General features: G+C 40.2%; 1 protein-coding gene and 1 long non-coding RNA gene across 7 annotated transcripts; one reads left to right on the plus strand and one right to left on the minus strand.

Moving 5' to 3' along the window:
- Positions 1-4,236: 4,236 nt before the first annotated feature.
- LOC120729116 (ubiquitin carboxyl-terminal hydrolase 37-like) lies at positions 4,237-20,536 on the plus strand. 6 transcript variants are annotated; one of them, XM_040024569.1, is made up of 23 exons: positions 9,982-10,058; positions 10,242-10,350; positions 10,960-11,017; positions 11,187-11,344; positions 11,431-11,524; positions 15,343-15,423; positions 15,622-15,677; positions 15,976-16,045; positions 16,154-16,237; positions 16,731-16,786; positions 17,105-17,195; positions 17,281-17,364; positions 17,474-17,574; positions 17,695-17,754; positions 17,855-17,986; positions 18,079-18,202; positions 18,288-18,439; positions 18,545-18,644; positions 18,785-18,861; positions 19,040-19,148; positions 19,758-19,815; positions 19,985-20,142; positions 20,229-20,536. In XM_040024569.1, exons 2-23 carry the CDS (start codon positions 10,304-10,306, stop codon positions 20,232-20,234), a joined length of 1,956 nt encoding a protein of 651 aa, XP_039880503.1. In that variant the 5' UTR covers positions 9,982-10,058; positions 10,242-10,303; the 3' UTR covers positions 20,235-20,536. The 6 variants fall into 6 exon arrangements, 5 of the variants coding, with proteins under 5 accessions (XP_039880505.1, XP_039880506.1, XP_039880503.1 ...); XM_040024570.1 differs by having other exon boundaries at positions 17,698-17,754; XR_005694849.1 differs by lacking the exons at positions 15,622-15,677; positions 15,976-16,045; positions 16,154-16,237; ... (12 more) ...; positions 19,985-20,142; positions 20,229-20,536 and adding exons at positions 4,237-4,559; positions 4,869-5,046; positions 5,141-5,225; ... (11 more) ...; positions 9,485-9,636; positions 9,742-9,841 and having other exon boundaries at positions 15,343-15,363.
- Positions 12,483-22,652, minus strand: LOC120729117. Its single transcript, XR_005694850.1, has 2 exons — positions 22,195-22,652; positions 12,483-13,390 (listed from the first exon to the last, which is right to left on the minus strand). It is a non-coding gene; the product is annotated as an uncharacterized LOC120729117 (long non-coding RNA).
- Between the last annotated feature and the right edge of the window lie 35 nt (positions 22,653-22,687).

The raw sequence follows: 22,687 nt of genomic DNA on the forward strand, positions 1-22,687 counted from the left end.
ACTGCGATGGTGGGAGATGGGCTTTCCTCAGCTTCTGCATGAAGTAGAGATGCTGCTGGGCCTTCTTGGTTATGGAGCTGGTGTTGAGGGAGCAGGAGAGGTTCTCCGCCAGGTGAACCATTCACAAGATTTTCAGAAAACTTGACCTTTGAACTTGAGGTCAAGGTCACTGATATTCAAACTGACCCCAGAACTTTAGTAGATGCACCAATGGCATCAATTCAAAATCCTGCCCCTCGTTCTCGACCAAGCTGAGTATACAATTATGAAACAATCATTTTCCATTTTTATTTCACTATCTGTAACTAAGACAAATAAACAGTATTTGGGACACAAGTTGCTATTAAGTGGTTAGTTAGACTCCACATCTGATAACAGTATAACACACTGCTTATTTATGTAAAATTTCATCATAAAATGTGTTCAAAACAGAAGCTACACTGGCTTTAAAGTTTTTGTTAACTCTGACTACCGTCTGCTCTTACCTGTTCTTTTGCTCTCTGCTGTCTTCATCCTCCATCCAACTCTACAGCCATTTTTAGGGATGACATGATGAAACTGAAGGGTGTCTGGGCACCGAAAAAGAAAAAGAGAGAGATTGGATTAGCTGCAGCTGGCGTGCCATTCTCTCACTTCAGGATGAAGAGCTGGTCTTCTTACTTTTCTCTTGTAAAACAGCATGTAGGCTGAGTGCTGCTGTTCCTCACAAGCTGCAGATCCAGTTGTGTGCAGCACCTGTGCGTCATTAAGGTGAGCCAAGGATCTGATGTAGAGTGTGGACTCTCCTCCAGGATGGACAGTTACAGATGCCGCAGCTGTTTCCGATGTATGGAAACCTGACAACAAACAAAGTTTACAGTATCAGGCAAAATAATTCATTTTGTCCAGGTTAGAAGTGAGCTTTGGTCCTTGTGCACCACGTGTACTCACCTGAAGCCGTCTGTAGTCTGAATTTTATTTTCCATTATTTATCCACCGCCCAAATGTTTCACTACGCTACTGCAAAAGGGTAAAAACACAAACACACAATTAGACACTGAGCACTGGATGTGCATGTATGCTAGTGATGTGACGTTCTGTATCGAGGCTTCGAAGCTTGTGTCGAGTAATGGAGGGGGCGTTTCCACGATGCGCGTATCGAGGCTTGCTTCATTTATGGGAGGAGCTGAAAATGATGACGTCCGAAGCCTCGCTGCCCGGCTGTACCACGTGACTAGTTCATGAAGTGGTTCGAACTTTGCCGCGAGATATGACAGCGATACAAACCCCTCAGACTTCAATCAAAATGTGGGTGTTTGATGGAGAGCTGCGGTTAGTGAGAGTTTGGAGACAGTTGGGAGGCAGTTTGGAGGTTTATGAGAGTGAGGAGAGAAACTCAGGAGAGAATGGAGCCAGCTAAGAAGAGGAGGATGTCCTCCCCTGTGTGGGAACATTTTCATTTTATTCCTCCCAACAAGGTATTTCTACAGAAGATGTATTTTCATATACTGATGGTGCCAATACAATTTATGTTAAGCTGTATTTACTTTTGTAAAAGTGAAGTGTTTTGCAGTGCCAGGGAGCTGGGTATAACAACAACACCTCATCCCTGCTTAGGCACTACCGCGCTTTGCATGAGATAATGGGAACACCGATTGTGGAGCACCAGGTGAGCCATCAAATGCCATGGTAATAATAGCATCGCTAAGTTACTAATGATATAACAATATTATACAATGCAATAGTTACTGTGTGATATTTATATTTGTGCTTTGTTTTTATTGTCTTTCCTCAGGGAACAATCTCAATAGATGAAAACCTGGTTGCATGGTGATTGAGGACTTCCAGCCCTTTGCATTGTGGAGGACAAAGGATTTTAAGATTTGTTAAATCATTAAATCCTAGCTATGTTCTCCCCAGTAAAAAAGGTCCCAACTCCTCCTCCTAGCCCCCCCGCTCCAGCAGGTCGCAGAGAATGGGGGTGATCTTTATTGTTCAAAGGGGAGAGTGTACAGTATGTTCTGGATTAAACTCATTTGTCATTGCTGTCAATAAAAACCTGCATTATGTGGTGTTTGCACTTTCATAGAGTGAAATTTGTTTTGATTTAGGGTTTTGTGAGCATATTTCCTAGGCACTGTTTCCCCACTTTTTCAGGTTACTGGGCTATTTTCAACAGTGTCTTCTTCATATCACCTGCACTGAGAGGAATGTTTGCTTTGAGAGGAGACTTTGTCAGGAGTTGTACCTTGATAGAGTGGTGAGATTTTCAGTACGAGTCCCAGATGGGTTTAAGGTGAGGGTGGAATTACATCAGTGATTGACTCTGAGCTTCTTCTTGTTTGCAATAGTAGTGGGTAGGTTTACTGATGGGGTCAGGCAGGAGTCTCCATGAACTGATGTTTGCAAGCGACATTGTGAGAGCAGGGAGCAGGTGGATGTGTGCTCTGGAGAGAAGATGTATAAAAGTCAGTAGAAGGAAGACAGAATACTTGTGAATGAGTGGGAGAAAGGTGTAACAACAGAGCTGCAGAAGTATAAGTAGTGAAGGTAGCTGTGTTATGTATCTGGTGCGTGCCATTCAAAACAACGGGCAATGCAGAGAGGTGAAGAAAATAATGCAGGCAGGTTGGAGTGTGTGAAGACCAGTGTGAAGGGTGATTTGTGACAGAGGGATAGCATGAGGAGTGAATGTGAGACCTGCTATGGTTTGGTTTTACCGACACAAATTTGGCAAACAGTGTAATTTGTGAATATACATTTTAATGGCAGTCCCAGAGTGAAAAAAGAATATGACCAATAAAAGCCACGATCTATTTGAACTCTTAGATTATTCATTCATTCATCAGTTAGTTTTGTTTTATTTATTTAGTCTCCTGCAGAGTAAAAGCAAGTGACATGGCTACTGACAGTCTCACTTTTAACCACAAGAGAGCAGCACTTGACAGTTTTTCTATTGTAAAACACTTCCGGTAGGATCAGCAGGACCGGCACCACAAATACAGGAAGCCTGGATCAGCTCTGTGGTTAAACGGTTGCAATCTCTGATCCTATGGGTCTTACCCAGAAGGAAATGCACAATTCAGATGGAGCTGATGTGGGTGGGGGGACTCGCCCAGCTCTAAATACGTTGAAGTCGGCACGTCCTCCCTGCTTCCCCTGATGAGATAAGCAAAACCTGAGTAGCCTTGCAGGTCAAATCCTAACAGTCCCACCTGTTATGACAGCTCCCCTCTAGATTGGTGCACTTCTTAATAACATGGTCAATTTTAGGGGCCTGCAGTATTTAAAGGGCTGGAGTAACCTGTAAAAGCTATTTGCACTAATAAGGATAAATACTCAGATTTTTACCTGCACTGCTTAACAAAAGTTTAAAAAGTGAATATCCACCATTTGGACCTATTACAGGATATTTTATTAAAGCAGTTTGGCAGGGGAAAAAAGCTAAATGAAATGCAAATAAAACTAAATAATAATCAGTTAAATCACTTCAACTATGCTTATCCAATCAACCTACTCTGAGCTAATGCTGATTTTGTTTTGATCGTTTGAAGGAGAAAGGCACATCCAGGCCTAGAGATGCACTTATTTCTGTGTTCTGTGTTGACTGGGAATTCAAATGTTCTTGATTCTATAATCCAACATGACAAAAAATGAGTAGAGAAAAAGCCAAAAAAACCATACAAAACCAATTTGCAGGTTCACTGGTTGGGTTGCAGTTGATCCCTCTGGCATCTCCGCTGGAATTTACGACTGTGGACACCTTAGGTCAAATCTGCAGTACTGCAGGGTCACATTCAAACCTGTTTCATCTGCCCAAATCTGCCTGCAATGCTGTAGCAATTAGCACTGACATGGCATCTCAGATTTGAACAAGTCTAGGGGCAGCTCTGTTTGGAAAAAAAGAAAAACAACACTGCGGGGGGGTTTCCATTCAGTCGAGGTTTAGTAGTCACCGAGGGCATTGACTGATTGCAGGGGAGAGTGTAGCCGAGTGGTAAATTAATAATAATATTTTCCATTTCAGTTAACCAAATATCCATTTAAGGTTCAAAAAGGGGTCTTAAAATGTTGTTTCTTTGTTTCCATGTATGGTAAGACAAGAATGTTGTTGGATAATTTAATGTTATTGCTTGTGCTATTTCTTGGGTTATCTGCATGTTGTGTGCACTTGAAGCTGTTAATTTTATAGGTTTGTGTAGTTGCATATTGTGGTCACTGGGGGGTGGGGGGCAGTGCTTAAGGGCTGCAGTTTTCCAAAAACACTTAACAAGAAATGCATCTTGGGACTTCCTGTTTACCTTTCTTTTTGTTGTGGATGTGGAACGGGAATGTTGTGAAGGAGTTAAATTGTTGGTAAGGAATTGTTAAATATGCACATAACTCATTGAAACATACTGTTATAATTGTAGTGCAGTGGCACAACGTCAGTATTTTAACAAGATGATGTATTTCTTAAATGTATGATGCAAAGGACCTGTATGTGCAGCGTGGAGCGGCCATTTTCTCCATGCAAGGGATAAGCTGCGAGATCGTCTGTGTGCTCCAGTATTGCAAGTGAGCTGAGATTTCTGTGGAATGTAAGTATTTATAAAAATGTATGTAACACTTCCAAATTTTTTAAAGGAGCCTTGTGTGATTTAGTTCTTTGTATTTTGTTCTGCACAGACAGGGGCCACTGCCGTATTTTTGTGTTTTGTATTTCATTTCATTTATTTTATTCCTCGTATTGTATTGGCGCATCTTTGTTTAATCAGTTATTCTGTTACTTTGCCACGTTACCTCTCGTGCTGTCGATGTTCAGTACAAGTCCATATGGCCGCTGTTTGACAAAAGTAAAGGTCAAAGGACATTTTTTTACACTGATACTGTAAACTTTTGTGTGTCAGGTTTCCATACATCGGAAACAGCTGCTGCATCTGTAATTCTGTCCATCTTGAGGAGAGTCCACACTCTACATCAGATCCTTGGCTCACCTATAATGACGCACAGGTGCTGCACACAACTGGATCTGCAGCTTGTGAGGAACAGCAGCACTCAGCCTACATGCTGTTTTACAAGAGAAAAGTAAGAAGACACAGCTTCTCATCCTGAAGTGAGAGAATGGCACGCCAGCTGCAGCCTAATCCAATCTCTCTTCTTTTCTTTTTTCGGTGCCCAGACACCCTTCAGTTTCATCATGTCATCCCTAAAAATAGCTGTAGAGTTGGATGGAGGATGAAGACAGCAGAGAGCAAAAGAAACGGGTAAGAGCAGACAGAGTTAACAAAAACTTTTAAAGCCAGTGTAGCTTCTGTTTTGAACACATTTATTGATGACAATTTTACATAAATAAGCAGTGTGTTATACTGTTATCAGATGTGGAGTCTCACTAACCACTTTAATAGCAACTTGTGTCCCAAATACTGTTTATTTGTCTTAGTTACAGATAGTGAAATAAAAATGGGAAATGATTGTTTCATAATTGTATACTCAGCTTGGTCAAAACAATAATTCGAGAACGAGGGGCAGGATTTTGAATTGATGCCATTGGTGCATCTACTAAAGTTCTGGGGTCAGTTTGAATATCAGTGACCTTGACCTCAAGTTCAAAGGTCAAGTTTTCTGAAAATGTTGTGAATGCTACAACTCTGTGACGAGAAGTAAGTCTCCTAGGTCTTTAAAGTTGTATATAGGTGCATCTACTAGGAAGCTGAAGGGTTGCACTGCGGGCCATCTGTAGAGGTGTAGAGTCAACAACCTGTCTCTGAACGTGGACAAAACAAAAGAGATTGTTTGACTTCAGGAGAGCACAGTGGGATCACTGCCCACTTAACATGAATGGATCCTCTGTGGAGGTCGTCAAGAGCACCAGATTTCTTGGTGTCCACCTGGTGGAGAACCACTCCTGCTCCCTCAACACCAGCTCCATAACCAAGAAGGCCCAGCAGCATCTCTACTTCATGCAGAAGCTGAGGAAAGCCCATCTCCCACCATCCATTCTCACCACCTTTTACAGTGGGACTAACGAGAGCATCCCAAGTAGCTGCATCACTGTCTGGTATGGTAACTGCAGCGTATTGGATCGCAGTACCCTACAACGGATTGTGAGAGCAGCTGAGAAGATCATTGGAGCCCCTCTCCCCTACAGACACCAAGTTACTTTTGCACAATACTCAGCATTTTGCACATTTCCATTGTCTTGTGTCTGTTTCGTCCTGTTCTGTCTAGTTTTGCACTGTTTTGTCTTGTTTATTTTTGCAATTTATGCACACTGCACTTTATGTAGTCCTGGGTTTGTCTGTATATGTCATATATAGCACCAGGGTCTCGGAGGAACGCTGTCTCATTTCACTCTGTACAGTACCTCTGCACGTGGTTAAAATGACAATAAAAGCCACTTGACTTGACCTGTTTTTGTAGCAGTTGCTTGGAGACGAGTACCATACAGTTCAAATGAGCATACATTCCAAAATATGCAAACTAGCCCCATACATCATAATGATGATGTTTGCTGTTCAGGGTATGAACATTCTATGCTGAAAGTTTATAAATATACAACCTTTGACTGCTTGTTTTCAGTTGAACTTTTGCAAAGCTGTGGAGATTTTCGCTGCGATCACATCAAGTCCAAAGATGTTTAAACTTCTTTTTCACAGAAAGGTAAGTTTGAAGAGACTCGCAGCACATTTCTCTGAATATTTTCTTATGGTAAACAAGCATTTTTGAAACTTTTAAGGGAGCTTCTTGGATGATTTCTGTAAAAACTGAATTTTGAATCCAAATGAAGGATTTTGTATTTTCATACCATATACTTTGTTTTATGCCATTACTGATGTTGGTTTTCTTGTTTCTAAACAGAAACCACACAAACAAAACGTGGCAGAGAAGGAAATTCCTTCTACGTCTCATCAGAGGTAAAGAAATGCGCCAGTCTTTAATGCTGCTGGAGATATTTATAGCAGTGGTTTAGTTGGAGCTCTTTTATTTCCCTTTTATTGGTGTTTTGTATTTACATCTTTTTTACTACTTCTAGTCTTGTCTATAATTTATATTGATTCAGAGATTAGCGTTTGAAAATGTAGAGTGTAAATGTACAAAATACATGATTTTGTTCCATTACAGTTATTAATTTTTATTTGCAATCTCCAGCATGTACTCCTTGTTAAAAATTTGCACTTTGAAAAATAACATTTACACTTTTGTCCTGATCAGCATCCCGGATGCTTCTGTTGCTGAAAATGGTCAAAAGAAGAGAAACTGGAGACACCTCTGCTGTTCCTCGGTTTGCTTTTACACAAACATATGAAATGCACATTCTCTTTAAATTGCACTTGTTAATTTAAAGTGACTTTACTTTTTTAATAAACGTATGTTTGTTCGTCCTCTGCAGCAAACTGAGAGCGATGCAGAGGCAGAAAGCAACACTGTGAAGACACAAAAAAAGTGTCGCTGGTTTCTTTTTAAATTCTGGAAGGTATGTTTTATGGAAAGAGTCACTGTCATCAAGCATTTACTCATCACAGTTAAATGAGAAGAATTAAGAGCAATTTAGCACACAGTTATGTCCTCAAATTAAGTTCAAAGATGTTTAAACGGTTTTTTTTCACAGAAAGGTAAGTTCGAAGAGACTTGCAGGATGTTTCTCTAAATATTTTTTATGGTGAATAAGCATTTTTGAAGCTTCATGGATGATTTCTGTAAAAACTGAATTTTGATCAGAACCAAATGAAGGATTTTGTATCTCATAGGACAAACTTTAAAACTCAATTTAAGGCATGAATAAATTGTTTTTATTTTATTTAAAGATATTCCTATATATCTGCTTCATGAGCTGACAGCTCACTAAAGTGATAAATAATATGAAATAATACCAAATTTTCTAACTGGACACTTTTCATGGAGAGACCCACTTGGTATGTTTGTTTTATGCCATTACTGATGTTGGTTTTCTTGTTTCTAAACAGAAATTACACAAACAAAACGTGGCAGAGAAGGAAATTCCTTCTACGTCTCATCAGAGGTAAAGAAATGCGCCAGTCTTTAATGCTGCTGGAGATATTTATAGCAGTGGTTTAGTTGGAGCTCTTTTATTTCCCTTTTATTGGCATTTTTCTTCCACCTTGTGTATTTACATCTTTTTTACTACTTCTAGTCTTGTCTATTATTTATATGGATGCAGAGATTAGCGTTTGAAAATGTAGAGTGTAAATGTATAAAATACATGATTTTGTTCATGTTGGTATTCCATTACAGTTATTCACTTTTATTAGCAATCTGTATTAGCAAAATGTACTCCTTCTTATAAATTTCCACAACATTTACACTTTTCTCCTGATCAGCATCCCGGATGCTTCTGTTGCTGCCACACCAGCTGACCCTGAAAATGGTCAAAAGAAGAGAAAATGGAGACAGTTCTTCTGCTGTTCCTCGGTTTGCTTTTACACAAAACATATGAAATGCACATTCTCTTTAAAATGTACTTTTTAATAAACTTATGTTTGTTCGTCCTCTGCAGCAAACTGACAGCGATGCAGAGGCAGAGAGCAACACTGTGAAGACACAAAAAAGGTCTCGCTGCTCTCTTTTTAAATCCGGGAAGGTATGTTTTATGGAAAGAGTCACTGTCATCAAGCATTTACTCATCACAGTTAAATGAGAGCAATTAAAATCAATGAGGCACACAGCTATGTCCTATATATATATATCAGGTAAGAAGCACCACGGAAAAGATCCCAGCAGACCTGAGTTGGGACACTTGGATTATGGAGCTTCTGGACCAAGAGAGTGGATGGGAGCATGTGTTTAACAGGTAAGAGAAAGACGTCCTCCAAAATGTTTCAACTTCAAAGCTCATGCATACATGCACATACACTGCTCAGCATCCTGACATCTTTCCTAATTTTGTGTTTGTGTTTTTACCTTTTTGGAGCAGTGTAGCATGCGGTGGAAAAATAATAGAAAGTCAAACTGGGACTATAGACTGCTTCGGGTGAGTACACGTGGTGCACAAAGACCAAAGCTCACTTTGTCAAAGTGGAGAAAATGAATTCTTTTACACTGATACTGTAAACGTTGTGCGTGTGTGTCAGGTTTCCAAATATCGGAAACACCTGCTACATGAACTCCTGCCTGCAGAGCCTCCTCAACATTGAGGAGTTCATAAGAGACATCAGGCGTCAGGAGGTTTTGTGGCGCACAGATCCAGAAGCTCAGCTCTTAAGGTGCGCTACGTCAACCTTCTACTTTCTTCAAAAACCTGAAGAACAAAGAGATCTAACAGCAGAAATGTCTGTTTACCCTTTCCTTTCTACAGAAGGCTCATCGATGTCAGGGACTGTCATGAGTCAACAGATTATGGCCTTAAAGATCACCACCTAAGAGCTTTTAAGAAGGCATTCAGCAGTCAAGCTCCTGAATACACCGGCAGTGCACAGAAAGTGCGTCAGCTATTTGGACATTTCGTTTTTTTGCTTTACCTTCTGATTTTGATGTACTGTTTTAAATCTCTCTGCTTTTCTTTCAGGACGCTCATGAATTCCTAACATTGTTCCTCAATGAGGTCAAAAGGCTCGCACCTCACCTGGAGAGGAACGCAGCTCTCCTGGGCCAAAGTTATACCTGCCCAGTAGAAGAGCATCACATTTTTAAAATGGAAAACATGAGGACATGCAAGAGGTAAGCCTGTCTTTCAGAAACGCAGAGCTGGTTGCAATATTTTCATATACCTCTTTTCCACCTACCTGATCTTTACTTTAACTACGTTACTCCTGAAATGTGTAGCTGTGGTCACCAATCATCACAGCAAGAGGACTTCACCAGCTTGTCTCTTGACCTTGTTCCAGAGGGGTCTATTATAAACATGTTAGAGACATACTTGAAGGTAAGATCACAAATTCCAATAGAGTTGTAGTGTCAGCAATCTTAACACACCTTTTTTGTTAGTGTTTGTGTGTATGTGTGTGTGCATATGTTGAGATTTCTTTCTACCATAAAGCCTGTTTTCTCTGTGCTGTTGTTCAGGAACAAGAAATAGAATTTCGCTGTGATTGTGGAGGGACGACCTCAGAACTGAAGTCGTCTTTTGATACACTGCCAAGGTGAGTAAGGTCACATCAGAAGTGATCGACTGACCATGTTTCCAAACTGTGGCGCATCAAATATCAGAGTTTTTCGAGACAATACTTGAGCAGTCGTTTTCTCCCATCTTCTGTTTGTGTTTGACACTCATTCTCTTTCTTCTATTTTCTACCTTGTTTGTGTTTTTTTTTCTTTTCTGCCAGAGTTCTGATCTTGCATCTGAAGAGGTTTGGCTTTACACAAACCTACAACATTCAGAAGGTGGATGACCCCGTCAGGCTGCAGAGGGACTTGGTGGTGCCATCCAATCAGGTAAAAACAGACTGCAGAACGTCTCAGGCTACGTCCACACTAGCTCTGATAGATTTGAAAACTCCGTGTCCACACTAGCGTTTTCAGTCATTTTCAAATAGTTGTGCGTCTGCATTGAAACGGCCGAAAACGCTTACGTTCCAGTCCTGCGCATGCGCAAAAGTGAGTGAGAATTACAGAATTGGAAGAAAAGCTATCCGGAGCATGTACAAACTGATATTAATCTTTTTTAGGGCTGTCAAAGTTGAGAGCAATCACAACAACTGCTGTATAATGCACTCGGCTATCTTTGTTTAATTGCTCACATGACTGCATCACATGACTAAAATGCGTCATCGTTTTAGAAAGTCTGCGTTTTCGAGTGTCCACACTGCGACGAGACAACTCCGTTTTGAAATGTATGCGTTTTCGAGAGCGTTTTCAAGATGCTGTGTTTTTCCTTGAGGAAAACGCCATCTCAGTGTGGACGGGAGGTCAAAGCGGAGAGAAAACGATGTGTTTTCAAACGAAAACGCATTAGTGTGGACGTAGCCTCAGCAAATCAGCTTAATTATGGCACTGATGTGAGACTTTGTGAAACTAACACTCTTTGGATTTGTTCCTTCTCAGGGTGGTGGCTGTTATAGTCTTGTCAGCATCATCAATCATTATGGAGGCACAGAGTCAGGTAAAACAACAGACTTGTTACAAACAGAAAATGAAAACTTGCTACTTTTCAGTGAAGGACTCACACACAAAAGCTTTTGATGTTCTAAGAAGCACTAAGTCAAAATCACTGTTTGCTTGAATCAGTTGACTTCCAGAAGTTGGATTCATTTGTCTTAATGTGATTTCAGGACACTACATCTGTAGTTCTGTCCATCCTGAGGAGAGTCAGCACTCTACATCAGATCGCTGGCTCACCTATAATGACGCACAGGTGCTCCACACAACCGGATCGGCAGCTTGTGAGGAACAGCAGCACTCGGCCTACATGCTGTTTTACAAGAGAAACGTAAGAAGACACAGCATCTCATCCTGAAGTGAGAGAATTTTTAAATGTCCTGTTACCTTGTTAACCAGTTTTGTCTTCATTCTCAGTTCTGAAACAGGAAATGGAAGGAAGGTCATCATCATGCTGAGAAGAAACAACACTCGTCCCAGCCCACCATCGCACACTGGAGGACAAGTACTGGTAAGTATTGCCCTCAGGAGGAAGGGTCCTCCCAGAGAGCCTGGTCCTCCCAAGATTTCTTCCTCCAGGAGGGAGTTTTTTCTTGCCACCGTCGCCCCACATTCACTGGTCTCATCAGCAGGGACATTTTTAACATCCTAAGACCTGAACTCTTTCATGGCATGCATTTTTAATTTCTCTGTGCCATTTGGGTTGATTGGGACCTGATGAATGTGAAAACAAAGACATCAGATTCGGACTATCTTTTTTTTGTTTCTCAAAAAAATGAGATCCACATATGAGGACATTCATTTTAAATTTCGATTGGACAGGGGCAGTGTAATGTCCTCCCTCATAAGTGGATATCAGGTTTTTGAAGAGCAAAATTTTGTATTTTGGTCTCATAAATGTTATGTCCACATATGTGGACACCAGGTCCTAGGAGGTTAAAACAAAATCTACTAGTAGTGCACCACTACTAGAGATCGTCCTTTTCTAGACCAGTGTTTGGCTTGCTCTCTGGAACAACAAATTAGTGCTGTCAGCGTTAACGTCATTTTAACTAATGACGTTTACGCTGACAGCACTAATTTGTTGTTATTATTAGTAATATTATTATTAATTTATTTGTAAAATAAATTAAATTAAAAAAAAACAAAGAAATTATTTAATTCTTTATGTTATTTTGTTTTATTAAAATCAAAATAACAACAAAACAAAAATAACTAATAAAAAAAATATTAAAAGTATTCAGCAGTGTTTTGTGAAATTTGTAATGAGCCTTAGTTAAGTTGATGTCACAGAAGTTTCTGAATCATTTAGATTGTTCAACAAACTGATTCACTCAGGTAAAGATGGTAAGCTGGAGCAATGGTACGCTTGGAGTTCAGTTTAAGTTTTCAGACAAACATTCACTCGATCAGTTGCAGCTTCTGCTTTTAAATAAATGACATTTATCCTTGGATCATTGACAACCCTGTAGGGTGAAAATCTTTAATTGTACCTTTTATAACATTTTAACAAGTTACTGTCTCCTGCTGCATGTTTCCTGTTTTGGCTGAACTTCATCAGCTCAAAAAACTCACCGTGCTGTGGTGTACTAAATGACCTCATGTACAGGACACACCGAAGGCCGGTTTGCAACGTTTAAGCAACAAAGTCAAGATCAGTTAACAACAACCGGACCCAGTGTTGTATATTTGTTTCCCAAAAGATTGAAATAGTGGAGAGAAATCAGGTTCTGAAACCATCCAGAAGACAAAGTCTCCAACTGGTTTGTGGAAGTCCAGTTTCTCCAAATTAATCAGCGGGTGAAATGTCTCTTCATGGATGGCTTTGATTCTGTTGTTGTTCACGAACAAAACCCTCAAAGCAGCATATGAAAGAAAGTCATCTTTCATTGTTGTCTCCAGCGTGTTAAAAGAGAGATCGAGCTCAGTGATGAGTTTTGAAGCGGCTGCAGGGACTTCTCGAAGGTTTTGGCTCAAACAGTCGCAGGATGTTGTTCACAGTGGTGACACTGTTGACTGGTGATTGACAAGCACTGAGATACTAACATGACAAACACAAGAAACATCATGACTTATTCTCCTGAGTGCCTGCAAAACACAAACACAAAATCAAACTCAAAGCTTTTCTCTCAGGTGCTGGTGTGGCACAATCTAATGATAAGAAAGGTCATGCTAACAGCTTTTGGAGCACAGCTGCACAAAATAACAGCTTTTGGAGCACAAAATGCATTACAGGTAAACCCAGTACCCAAACATGTTAACAAGGATAAAGAAAAAATCTGAAACAAAAGCAGGTAGTGTGGTGATTTATGTTGTGAGGATGCTTTCACTCCCGTCAAAGTCGCCCAGTGTTGAGAACCCAAATGAGCCCAAAAACCTCAAGTGGTTTTAAGAAAGCCACTTGAGGTCATTAAGAAAGCCCAGCAGAGGATGTACTTGCTGAAGCAGCTGAAGAAATTCAACCTGCCAACACGGACGATGATGCAATTCTACACTGCAATCATCGAGTCCATCCTCACCTCCTCCATCACCGTGTGGTACGCTGGAGCCACTATCAGGAACAAACAGAGACTGCAGCGTGTTGTGCGCTCTGCTGAGAAGGTGATTGGCTGCAGACTCCCATCTCTGCAGGACCTGTACACCTCCAGGACACTGAGGCGTGCAGCTCGGATCTCAGCTGACCCTTCTCACCCTGGACACAGTCTGTTTGACCTGCTCCCCTCAGGCAGGAGGCTCCGGTCCATTCGCACCAGAACCTCTCGCCATAAGAACAGTTTCTTCCCCTCTGCTGTTGAACACATGAACAATAACCGTATGACTGTTCCCACCACTAACACATGACCCTACGCTGTGTTCACTGCATCATTCCATGTTTGGCACTGATCACCACCTGCACTCATGTATATATCATGTATATATCTATCTATCTACTTAGCACTTTTAATTCTTATTCTCATTTTTATTTTCATGTCTATTTAAGCTTAATTTATAACAGTATTTATAACAGTATGTTTGCACTGAAGCACCGCAGCAATTTCCTAATGTTGTAAACCCGCTCAACATTTGGCAATAAAACCCTTTCTGATTCTGATTCTGATTCTGATAAATAAGCAGTGTGTTATACTGTTATCAGATGTGGAGTCTCACTAACCACTTTAATAGCAACTTGTGTCCCAAATACTGTTTATTTGTCTTAGTTACAGATAGTGAAATAAAAATGGGAAATGATTGTTTCATAATTGTATACTCAGCTTGGTCAAAACAATAATTCGAGAACGAGGGGCAGGATTTTGAATTGATGCCATTGGTGCATCTACTAAAGTTCTGGGGTCAGTTTGAATATCAGTGACTTTGACCTTGAGTTCAAGTTTTCTGAAAATGTTGTGAATGCTACAACTCTGTGACGAGAAGTAAGTCTCCTAGGTCTTTAAAGTTGTATATAGGTGCATCTACTAGGAAGCTGAAGGGTTGCACTGCGGGCCATCTGTAGAGGTGTAGAGTCAACAACCTGTCTCTGAACATGGACAAAACAAAAGAGATTGTTTGACTTCAGGAGAGCACAGTGGGATCACTGCCCACTTAACATGAATGGATCCTCTGTGGAGGTCGTCAAGAGCACCAGATTTCTTGGTGTCCACCTGGCGGAGAACCTCTCCTGCTCCCTCAACACCAGCTCCATAACCAAGAAGGCCCAGCAGCATCTCTACTTCATGCAGAAGCTGAGGAAAGCCCATCTCCCACCATCCATTCTCACCACCTTTTACAGTGGGACTAACGAGAGCATCCCAAGTAGCTGCATCACTGTCTGGTATGGTAACTGCAGCGTATTGGATCGCAGTACCCTACAACGGATTGTGAGAGCAGCTGAGAAGATCATTGGAGCCCCTCTCCCCTACAGACACCAAGTTACTTTTGCACAATACTCAGCATTTTGCACATTTCCATTGTCTTGTGTCTGTTTCGTCCTGTTCTGTCTAGTTTTGCACTGTTTTGTCTTGTTTATTTTTGCAATTTATGCACACTGCACTTTATGTAGTCCTGGGTTTGTCTGTATATGTCATATATAGCACCAGGGTCTCGGAGGAACGCTGTCTCATTTCACTCTGTACAGCACCTCTGCACGTGGTTAAAATGACAATAAAAGCCACTTGACTTGACCTGTTTTTGTAGCAGTTGCTTGGAGACGAGCACCATACAGTTCAAATGAGCATACATTCCAAAATATGCAAACTAGCCCCATACATCATAATGATGATGTTTGCTGTTCAGGGTATGAACATTCTATGCTGAAAGTTTATAAATATACAACCTTTGACTGCTTGTTTTCAGTTGAACTTTTGCAAAGCTGTGGAGATTTTCGCTGCGATCACATCAAGTCCAAAGATGTTTAAACTTCTTTTTCACAGAAAGGTAAGTTTGAAGAGACTCGCAGCACATTTCTCTGAATATTTTCTTATGGTAAACAAGCATTTTTGAAACTTTTAAGGGAGCTTCTTGGATGATTTCTGTAAAAACTGAATTTTGAATCCAAATGAAGGATTTTGTATTTTCATACCATATACTTTGTTTTATGCCATTACTGATGTTGGTTTTCTTGTTTCTAAACAGAAACCACACAAACAAAACGTGGCAGAGAAGGAAATTCCTTCTACGTCTCATCAGAGGTAAAGAAATGCGCCAGTCTTTAATGCTGCTGGAGATATTTATAGCAGTGGTTTAGTTGGAGCTCTTTTATTTCCCTTTTATTGGTGTTTTGTATTTACATCTTTTTTACTACTTCTAGTCTTGTCTATAATTTATATTGATTCAGAGATTAGCGTTTGAAAATGTAGAGTGTAAATGTACAAAATACATGATTTTGTTCCATTACAGTTATTAATTTTTATTTGCAATCTCCAGCATGTACTCCTTGTTAAAAATTTGCACTTTGAAAAATAACATTTACACTTTTGTCCTGATCAGCATCCCGGATGCTTCTGTTGCTGAAAATGGTCAAAAGAAGAGAAACTGGAGACACCTCTGCTGTTCCTCGGTTTGCTTTTACACAAACATATGAAATGCACATTCTCTTTAAATTGCACTTGTTAATTTAAAGTGACTTTACTTTTTTAATAAACGTATGTTTGTTCGTCCTCTGCAGCAAACTGAGAGCGATGCAGAGGCAGAAAGCAACACTGTGAAGACACAAAAAAAGTGTCGCTGGTTTCTTTTTAAATTCTGGAAGGTATGTTTTATGGAAAGAGTCACTGTCATCAAGCATTTACTCATCACAGTTAAATGAGAAGAATTAAGAGCAATTTAGCACACAGCTATGTCCTCAAATTAAGTTCAAAGATGTTTAAACGGTTTCTTTTTTTCACAGAAAGGTAAGTTCGAAGAGACTTGCAGGATGTTTCTCTAAATATTTTTTATGGTGAATAAGCATTTTTGAAGCTTCATGGATGATTTCTGTAAAAACTGAATTTTGATCAGAACCAAATGAAGGATTTTGTATCTCATAGGACAAACTTTAAAACTCAATTTAAGGCATGAATAAATTGTTTTTATTTTATTTAAAGATATTCCTATATATCTGCTTCATGAGCTGACAGCTCACTAAAGTGATAAATAATATGAAATAATACCAAATTTTCTAACTGGACACTTTTCATGGAGAGACCCACTTGGTATGTTTGTTTTATGCCATTACTGATGTTGGTTTTCTTGTTTCTAAACAGAAATTACACAAACAAAACGTGGCAGAGAAGGAAATTCCTTCTACGTCTCATCAGAGGTAAAGAAATGCGCCAGTCTTTAATGCTGCTGGAGATATTTATAGCAGTGGTTTAGTTGGAGCTCTTTTATTTCCCTTTTATTGGCATTTTTCTTCCACCTTGTGTATTTACATCTTTTTTACTACTTCTAGTCTTGTCTATTATTTATATGGATGCAGAGATTAGCGTTTGAAAATGTAGAGTGTAAATGTATAAAATACATGATTTTGTTCATGTTGGTATTCCATTACAGTTATTCACTTTATTAGCAATCTGTATTAGCAAAATGTACTCCTTCTTATAAATTTCCACAACATTTACACTTTTCTCCTGATCAGCATCCCGGATGCTTCTGTTGCTGCCACACCAGCTGACCCTGAAAATGGTCAAAAGAAGAGAAAATGGAGACAGTTCTTCTGCTGTTCCTCGGTTTGCTTTTACACAAAACATATGAAATGCACATTCTCTTTAAAATGTACTTTTTAATAAACTTATGTTTGTTCGTCCTCTGCAGCAAACTGACAGCGATGCAGAGGCAGAGAGCAACACTGTGAAGACACAAAAAAGGTCTCGCTGCTCTCTTTTTAAATCCGGGAAGGTATGTTTTATGGAAAGAGTCACTGTCATCAAGCATTTACTCATCACAGTTAAATGAGAGCAATTAAAATCAATGAGGCACACAGCTATGTCCTATATATATATATCAGGTAAGAAGCACCACGGAAAAGATCCCAGCAGACCTGAGTTGGGACACTTGGATTATGGAGCTTCTGGACCAAGAGAGTGGATGGGAGCATGTGTTTAACAGGTAAGAGAAAGACGTCCTCCAAAATGTTTCAACTTCAAAGCTCATGCATACATGCACATACACTGCTCAGCATCCTGACATCTTTCCTAATTTTGTGTTTGTGTTTTTACCTTTTTGGAGCAGTGTAGCATGCGGTGGAAAAATAATAGAAAGTCAAACTGGGACTATAGACTGCTTCGGGTGAGTACACGTGGTGCACAAAGACCAAAGCTCACTTTGTCAAAGTGGAGAAAATGAATTCTTTTACACTGATACTGTAAACGTTGTGCGTGTGTGTCAGGTTTCCAAATATCGGAAACACCTGCTACATGAACTCCTGCCTGCAGAGCCTCCTCAACATTGAGGAGTTCATAAGAGACATCAGGCGTCAGGAGGTTTTGTGGCGCACAGATCCAGAAGCTCAGCTCTTAAGGTGCGCTACGTCAACCTTCTACTTTCTTCAAAAACCTGAAGAACAAAGAGATCTAACAGCAGAAATGTCTGTTTACCCTTTCCTTTCTACAGAAGGCTCATTGATGTCAGGGACTGTCATGAGTCAACAGATTATGGCCTTAAAGATCACCACCTAAGAGCTTTTAAGAAGGCATTCAGCAGTCAAGCTCCTGAATACACCGGCAGTGCACAGAAAGTGCGTCAGCTATTTGGACATTTCGTTTTTTGCTTTACCTTCTGATTTTGATGTACTGTTTTAAATCTCTCTGCTTTTCTTTCAGGACGCTCATGAATTCCTAACATTGTTCCTCAATGAGGTCAAAAGGCTCGCACCTCACCTGGAGAGGAACGCAGCTCTCCTGGGCCAAAGTTATACCTGCCCAGTAGAAGAGCATCACATTTTTAAAATGGAAAACATGAGGACATGCAAGAGGTAAGCCTGTCTTTCAGAAACGCAGAGCTGGTTGCAATATTTTCATATACCTCTTTTCCACCTACCTGATCTTTACTTTAACTACGTTACTCCTGAAATGTGTAGCTGTGGTCACCAATCATCACAGCAAGAGGACTTCACCAGCTTGTCTCTTGACCTTGTTCCAGAGGGGTCTATTATAAACATGTTAGAGACATACTTGAAGGTAAGATCACAAATTCCAATAGAGTTGTAGTGTCAGCAATCTTAACACACCTTTTTTGTTAGTGTTTGTGTGTATGTGTGTGTGCATATGTTGAGATTTCTTTCTACCATAAAGCCTGTTTTCTCTGTGCTGTTGTTCAGGAACAAGAAATAGAGTTTCGCTGTGATTGTGGAGGGACGACCTCAGAACTGAAGTCGTCTTTTGATACACTGCCAAGGTGAGTAAGGTCACATCAGAAGTGATCGACTGACCATGTTTCCAAACTGTGGCGCATCAAATATCAGAGTTTTTCGAGACAATACTTGAGCAGTCGTTTTCTCCCATCTTCTGTTTGTGTTTGACACTCATTCTTCTTATTTTCTACCTTGTTTGTGTTTTTTTTTCTTTTCTGCCAGAGTTCTGATCTTGCATCTCAAGAGGTTTGGCTTTACACAAACCTACAACATTCAGAAGGTGGATGACCCCGTCAGGCTGCAGAGGGACTTGGTGGTGCCATCCAATCAGGTAAAAACAGACTGCAGAACGTCTCAGGCTACGTCCACACTAGCTCTGATAGATTTGAAAACTCCGTGTCCACACTAGCGTTTTCAGTCATTTTCAAATAGTTGTGCGTCTGCATTGAAACGGCCGAAAACGCTTACGTTCCAGTCCTGCGCATGCGCAAAAGTGAGTGAGAATTACAGAATTGGAAGAAAAGCTATCCGGAGCATGTACAAACTGATATTAATCTTTTTTAGGGCTGTCAAAGTTGAGAGCAATCACAACAACTGCTGTATAATGCACTCGGCTATCTTTGTTTAATTGCTCACATGACTGCATCACATGACTAAAATGCGTCATCGTTTTAGAAAGTCTGCGTTTTCGAGTGTCCACACTGCGACGAGACAACTCCGTTTTGAAATGTATGCGTTTTCAAGAGCGTTTTCAAGATGCTGTGTTTTTCCTTGAGGAAAACGCCATCTCAGTGTGGACGGGAGGTCAAAGTGGAGAGAAAACGATGTGTTTTCAAACGAAAACGCATTAGTGTGGACGTGGCCTCAGCAAATCAGCTTAATTATGGCTCTGATGTGAGACTTTGTGAAACTAACACTCTTTGGATTTGTTCCTTCTCAGGGTGGTGGCTGTTATAGCCTTGTCAGCATCATCAATCATTATGGAGGCACAGAGTCAGGTAAAACAACAGACTTGTTACAAACAGAAAATGAAAACTTGCTACTTTTCAGTGAAGGACTCACACACAAAAGCTTTTGATGTTCTAAGAAGCACTAAGTCAAAATCACTGTTTGCTTGAATCAGTTGACTTCCAGAAGTTGGATTCATTTGTCTTAATGTGATTTCAGGACACTACATCTGTAGTTCTGTCCATCCTGAGGAGAGTCAGCACTCTACATCAGATCGCTGGCTCACCTATAATGACGCACAGGTGCTCCACACAACAGGATCGGCAGCTTGTGAGGAACAGCAGCACTCGGCCTACATGCTGTTTTACAAGAGAAACGTAAGAAGACACAGCATCTCATCCTGAAGTGAGAGAATTTTTAAATGTCCTGTTACCTTGTTAACCAGTTTTGTCTTCATTCTCAGTTCTGAAACAGGAAATGGAAGGAAGGTCATCATCATGCTGAGAAGAAACAACACTCGTCCCAGCCCACCATCGCACACTGGAGGACAAGTACTGGTAAGTATTGCCCTCAGGAGGAAGGGTCCTCCCAGAGAGCCTGGTCCTCCCAAGATTTCTTCCTCCAGGAGGGAGTTTTTTCTTGCCACCGTCGCCCCACATTCACTGGTCTCATCAGCAGGGACATTTTTAACATCCTAAGACCTGAACTCTTTCATGGCATGCATTTTTAATTTCTCTGTGCCATTTGGGTTGATTGGGACCTGATGAATGTGAAAACAAAGACATCAGATTCGGACTATCTTTTTTTTGTTTCTCAAAAAAATGAGATCCACATATGAGGACATTCATTTTAAATTTCGATTGGACAGGGGCAGTGTAATGTCCTCCCTCATAAGTGGATATCAGGTTTTTGAAGAGCAAAATTTTGTATTTTGGTCTCATAAATGTTATGTCCACATATGTGGACACCAGGTCCTAGGAGGTTAAAACAAAATCTACTAGTAGTGCACCACTACTAGAGATCGTCCTTTTCTAGACCAGTGTTTGGCTTGCTCTCTGGAACAACAAATTAGTGCTGTCAGCGTTAACGTCATTTTAACTAATGACGTTTACGCTGACAGCACTAATTTGTTGTTATTATTAGTAATATTATTATTAATTTATTTGTAAAATAAATTAAATTAAAAAAAAAACAAAGAAATTATTTAATTCTTTATGTTATTTTGTTTTATTAAAATCAAAATACAACAAAACAAAATAACTAATAAAAAAAATATTAAAAGTATTCAGGCAGTGTTTTTGTGAAATTTGTAATGAGCCTTAGTTAAGTTGATGTCACAGAAGTTTTCTGAATCATTTAGATTGTTCAACAAACTGATTCACTCAGGTAAAGATGGTAAGCTGGAGCAATGGTACGCTTGGAGTTCAGTTTAAGTTTTCAGACAAACATTCACTCGATCAGTTGCAGCTTCTGCTTTTAAATAAATGACATTTATCCTTGGATCATTGACAACCCTGTAGGGTGAAATTATCTTTAATTGTACCTTTTATAACATTTTAAACAAGTTACTGTCTCCTGCTGCATGTTTCCTGTTTTGGCTGAACTTCATCAGCTCAAAAAACTCACCGTGCTGTGGTGTACTAAAATGACCTCATGTACAGGACACACCGAAGGCCGGTTTGCAACGTTTAAGCAACAAAGTCAAGATCAGTTAACAACCGAAGGACCCAGTGTTGTATATTTGTTTCCCAAAAGATTGAAATAGTGGAGAGAAATCAGGTTCTGAAACCATCCAGAAGACAAAGTCTCCAACTGGTTTGTGGAAGTCCAGTTTCTCCAAATTAATCAGCGGGTGAAATGTCTCTTCATGGATGGCTTTGATTCTGTTGTTGTTCACGAACAAAGCCCTCAAAGCAGCATATGAAAGAAAGTCATCTTTCATTGTTGTCTCCAGCGTGTTAAAAGAGAGATCGAGCTCAGTGATGAGTTTTGAAGCGGCTGCAGGGACTTCTCGAAGGTTTTGGCTCAAACAGTCGCAGGATGTTGTTCACAGTGGTGACACTGTTGACTGGTGATTGACAAGCACTGAGATACTAACATGACAAACACAAGAAACATCATGACTTATTCTCCTGAGTGCCTGCAAAACACAAACACAAAATCAAACTCAAAGCTTTTCTCTCAGGTGCTGGTGTGGCACAATCTAATGATAAGAAAGGTCATGCTAACAGCTTTTGGAGCACAGCTGCACAAAATAACAGCTTTTGGAGCACAAAATGCATTACAGGTAAACCCAGTACCCAAACATGTTAACAAGGATAAAGAAAAAATCTGAAACAAAAGCAGGTAGTGTGGTGATTTATGTTGTGAGGATGCTTTCACTCCCGTCAAAGTCGCCCAGTGTTGAGAACCCAAATGAGCCCAAAAACCTCAAGTGGCTGCAACCAACAGCGAACGTCAAGAAGTGGATACTTGCATGTTGAGCCAGAAACATGCAGAAAACCCAAAAGAGGCAAGACAGCACATCTTGGTGCCACTTAGGCAGTATGAACACCTGGAAAGAGGAGCCCACAGTTCAGACCCAAGGTCACTGGTAAGGACACCAGCCAGCCAGTTATAAGTCTAGTTTTAATTTTCATTTTAGTTAGTGTTATGGCCTGTCTAAGGGTGGCCAGACCATAATATAAGGGTGATCCACCCCTGTCTGACCCCAAGCAGCACATCACACAACCAGTACAATTTTGATGGTGATTTTTTTTCACAGTGATTGAATTCTAACAAAGGAAAGGAGCGAACTACAGCTTCGGGGTGGACCCCAAAACAACAAACAAAAGGGACCGTATCTAAAGGTTGTACAAAACTTATTTATGAAAAGAATAAAACCAAATGACAATGTATTATCTCCCTAACTAACAAAAACAT

Source organism: Simochromis diagramma, unplaced genomic scaffold (genome assembly GCF_900408965.1).
Source record: "Simochromis diagramma unplaced genomic scaffold, fSimDia1.1 OVJJ01000302.1, whole genome shotgun sequence".
Classification (NCBI taxonomy): domain Eukaryota; kingdom Metazoa; phylum Chordata; class Actinopteri; order Cichliformes; family Cichlidae; genus Simochromis; species Simochromis diagramma.

Excerpts from the sequence above, each read along its gene's own strand:
- LOC120729116 (XM_040024569.1), top strand. The coding sequence starts at position 10,304 with ATGACCCCGTCAGGCTGCAGAGGGACTTGGTGGTGCCATCCAATCAG. Across the intron at positions 17,575-17,694 it reads TGGGAGCATGTGTTTAACAG|CAGTGTAGCATGCGGTGGAA; the intron begins GTAAGAGAAAGA and ends ACCTTTTTGGAG. Across the intron at positions 18,203-18,287 it reads ACACCGGCAGTGCACAGAAA|GACGCTCATGAATTCCTAAC; the intron begins GTGCGTCAGCTA and ends CTTTTCTTTCAG.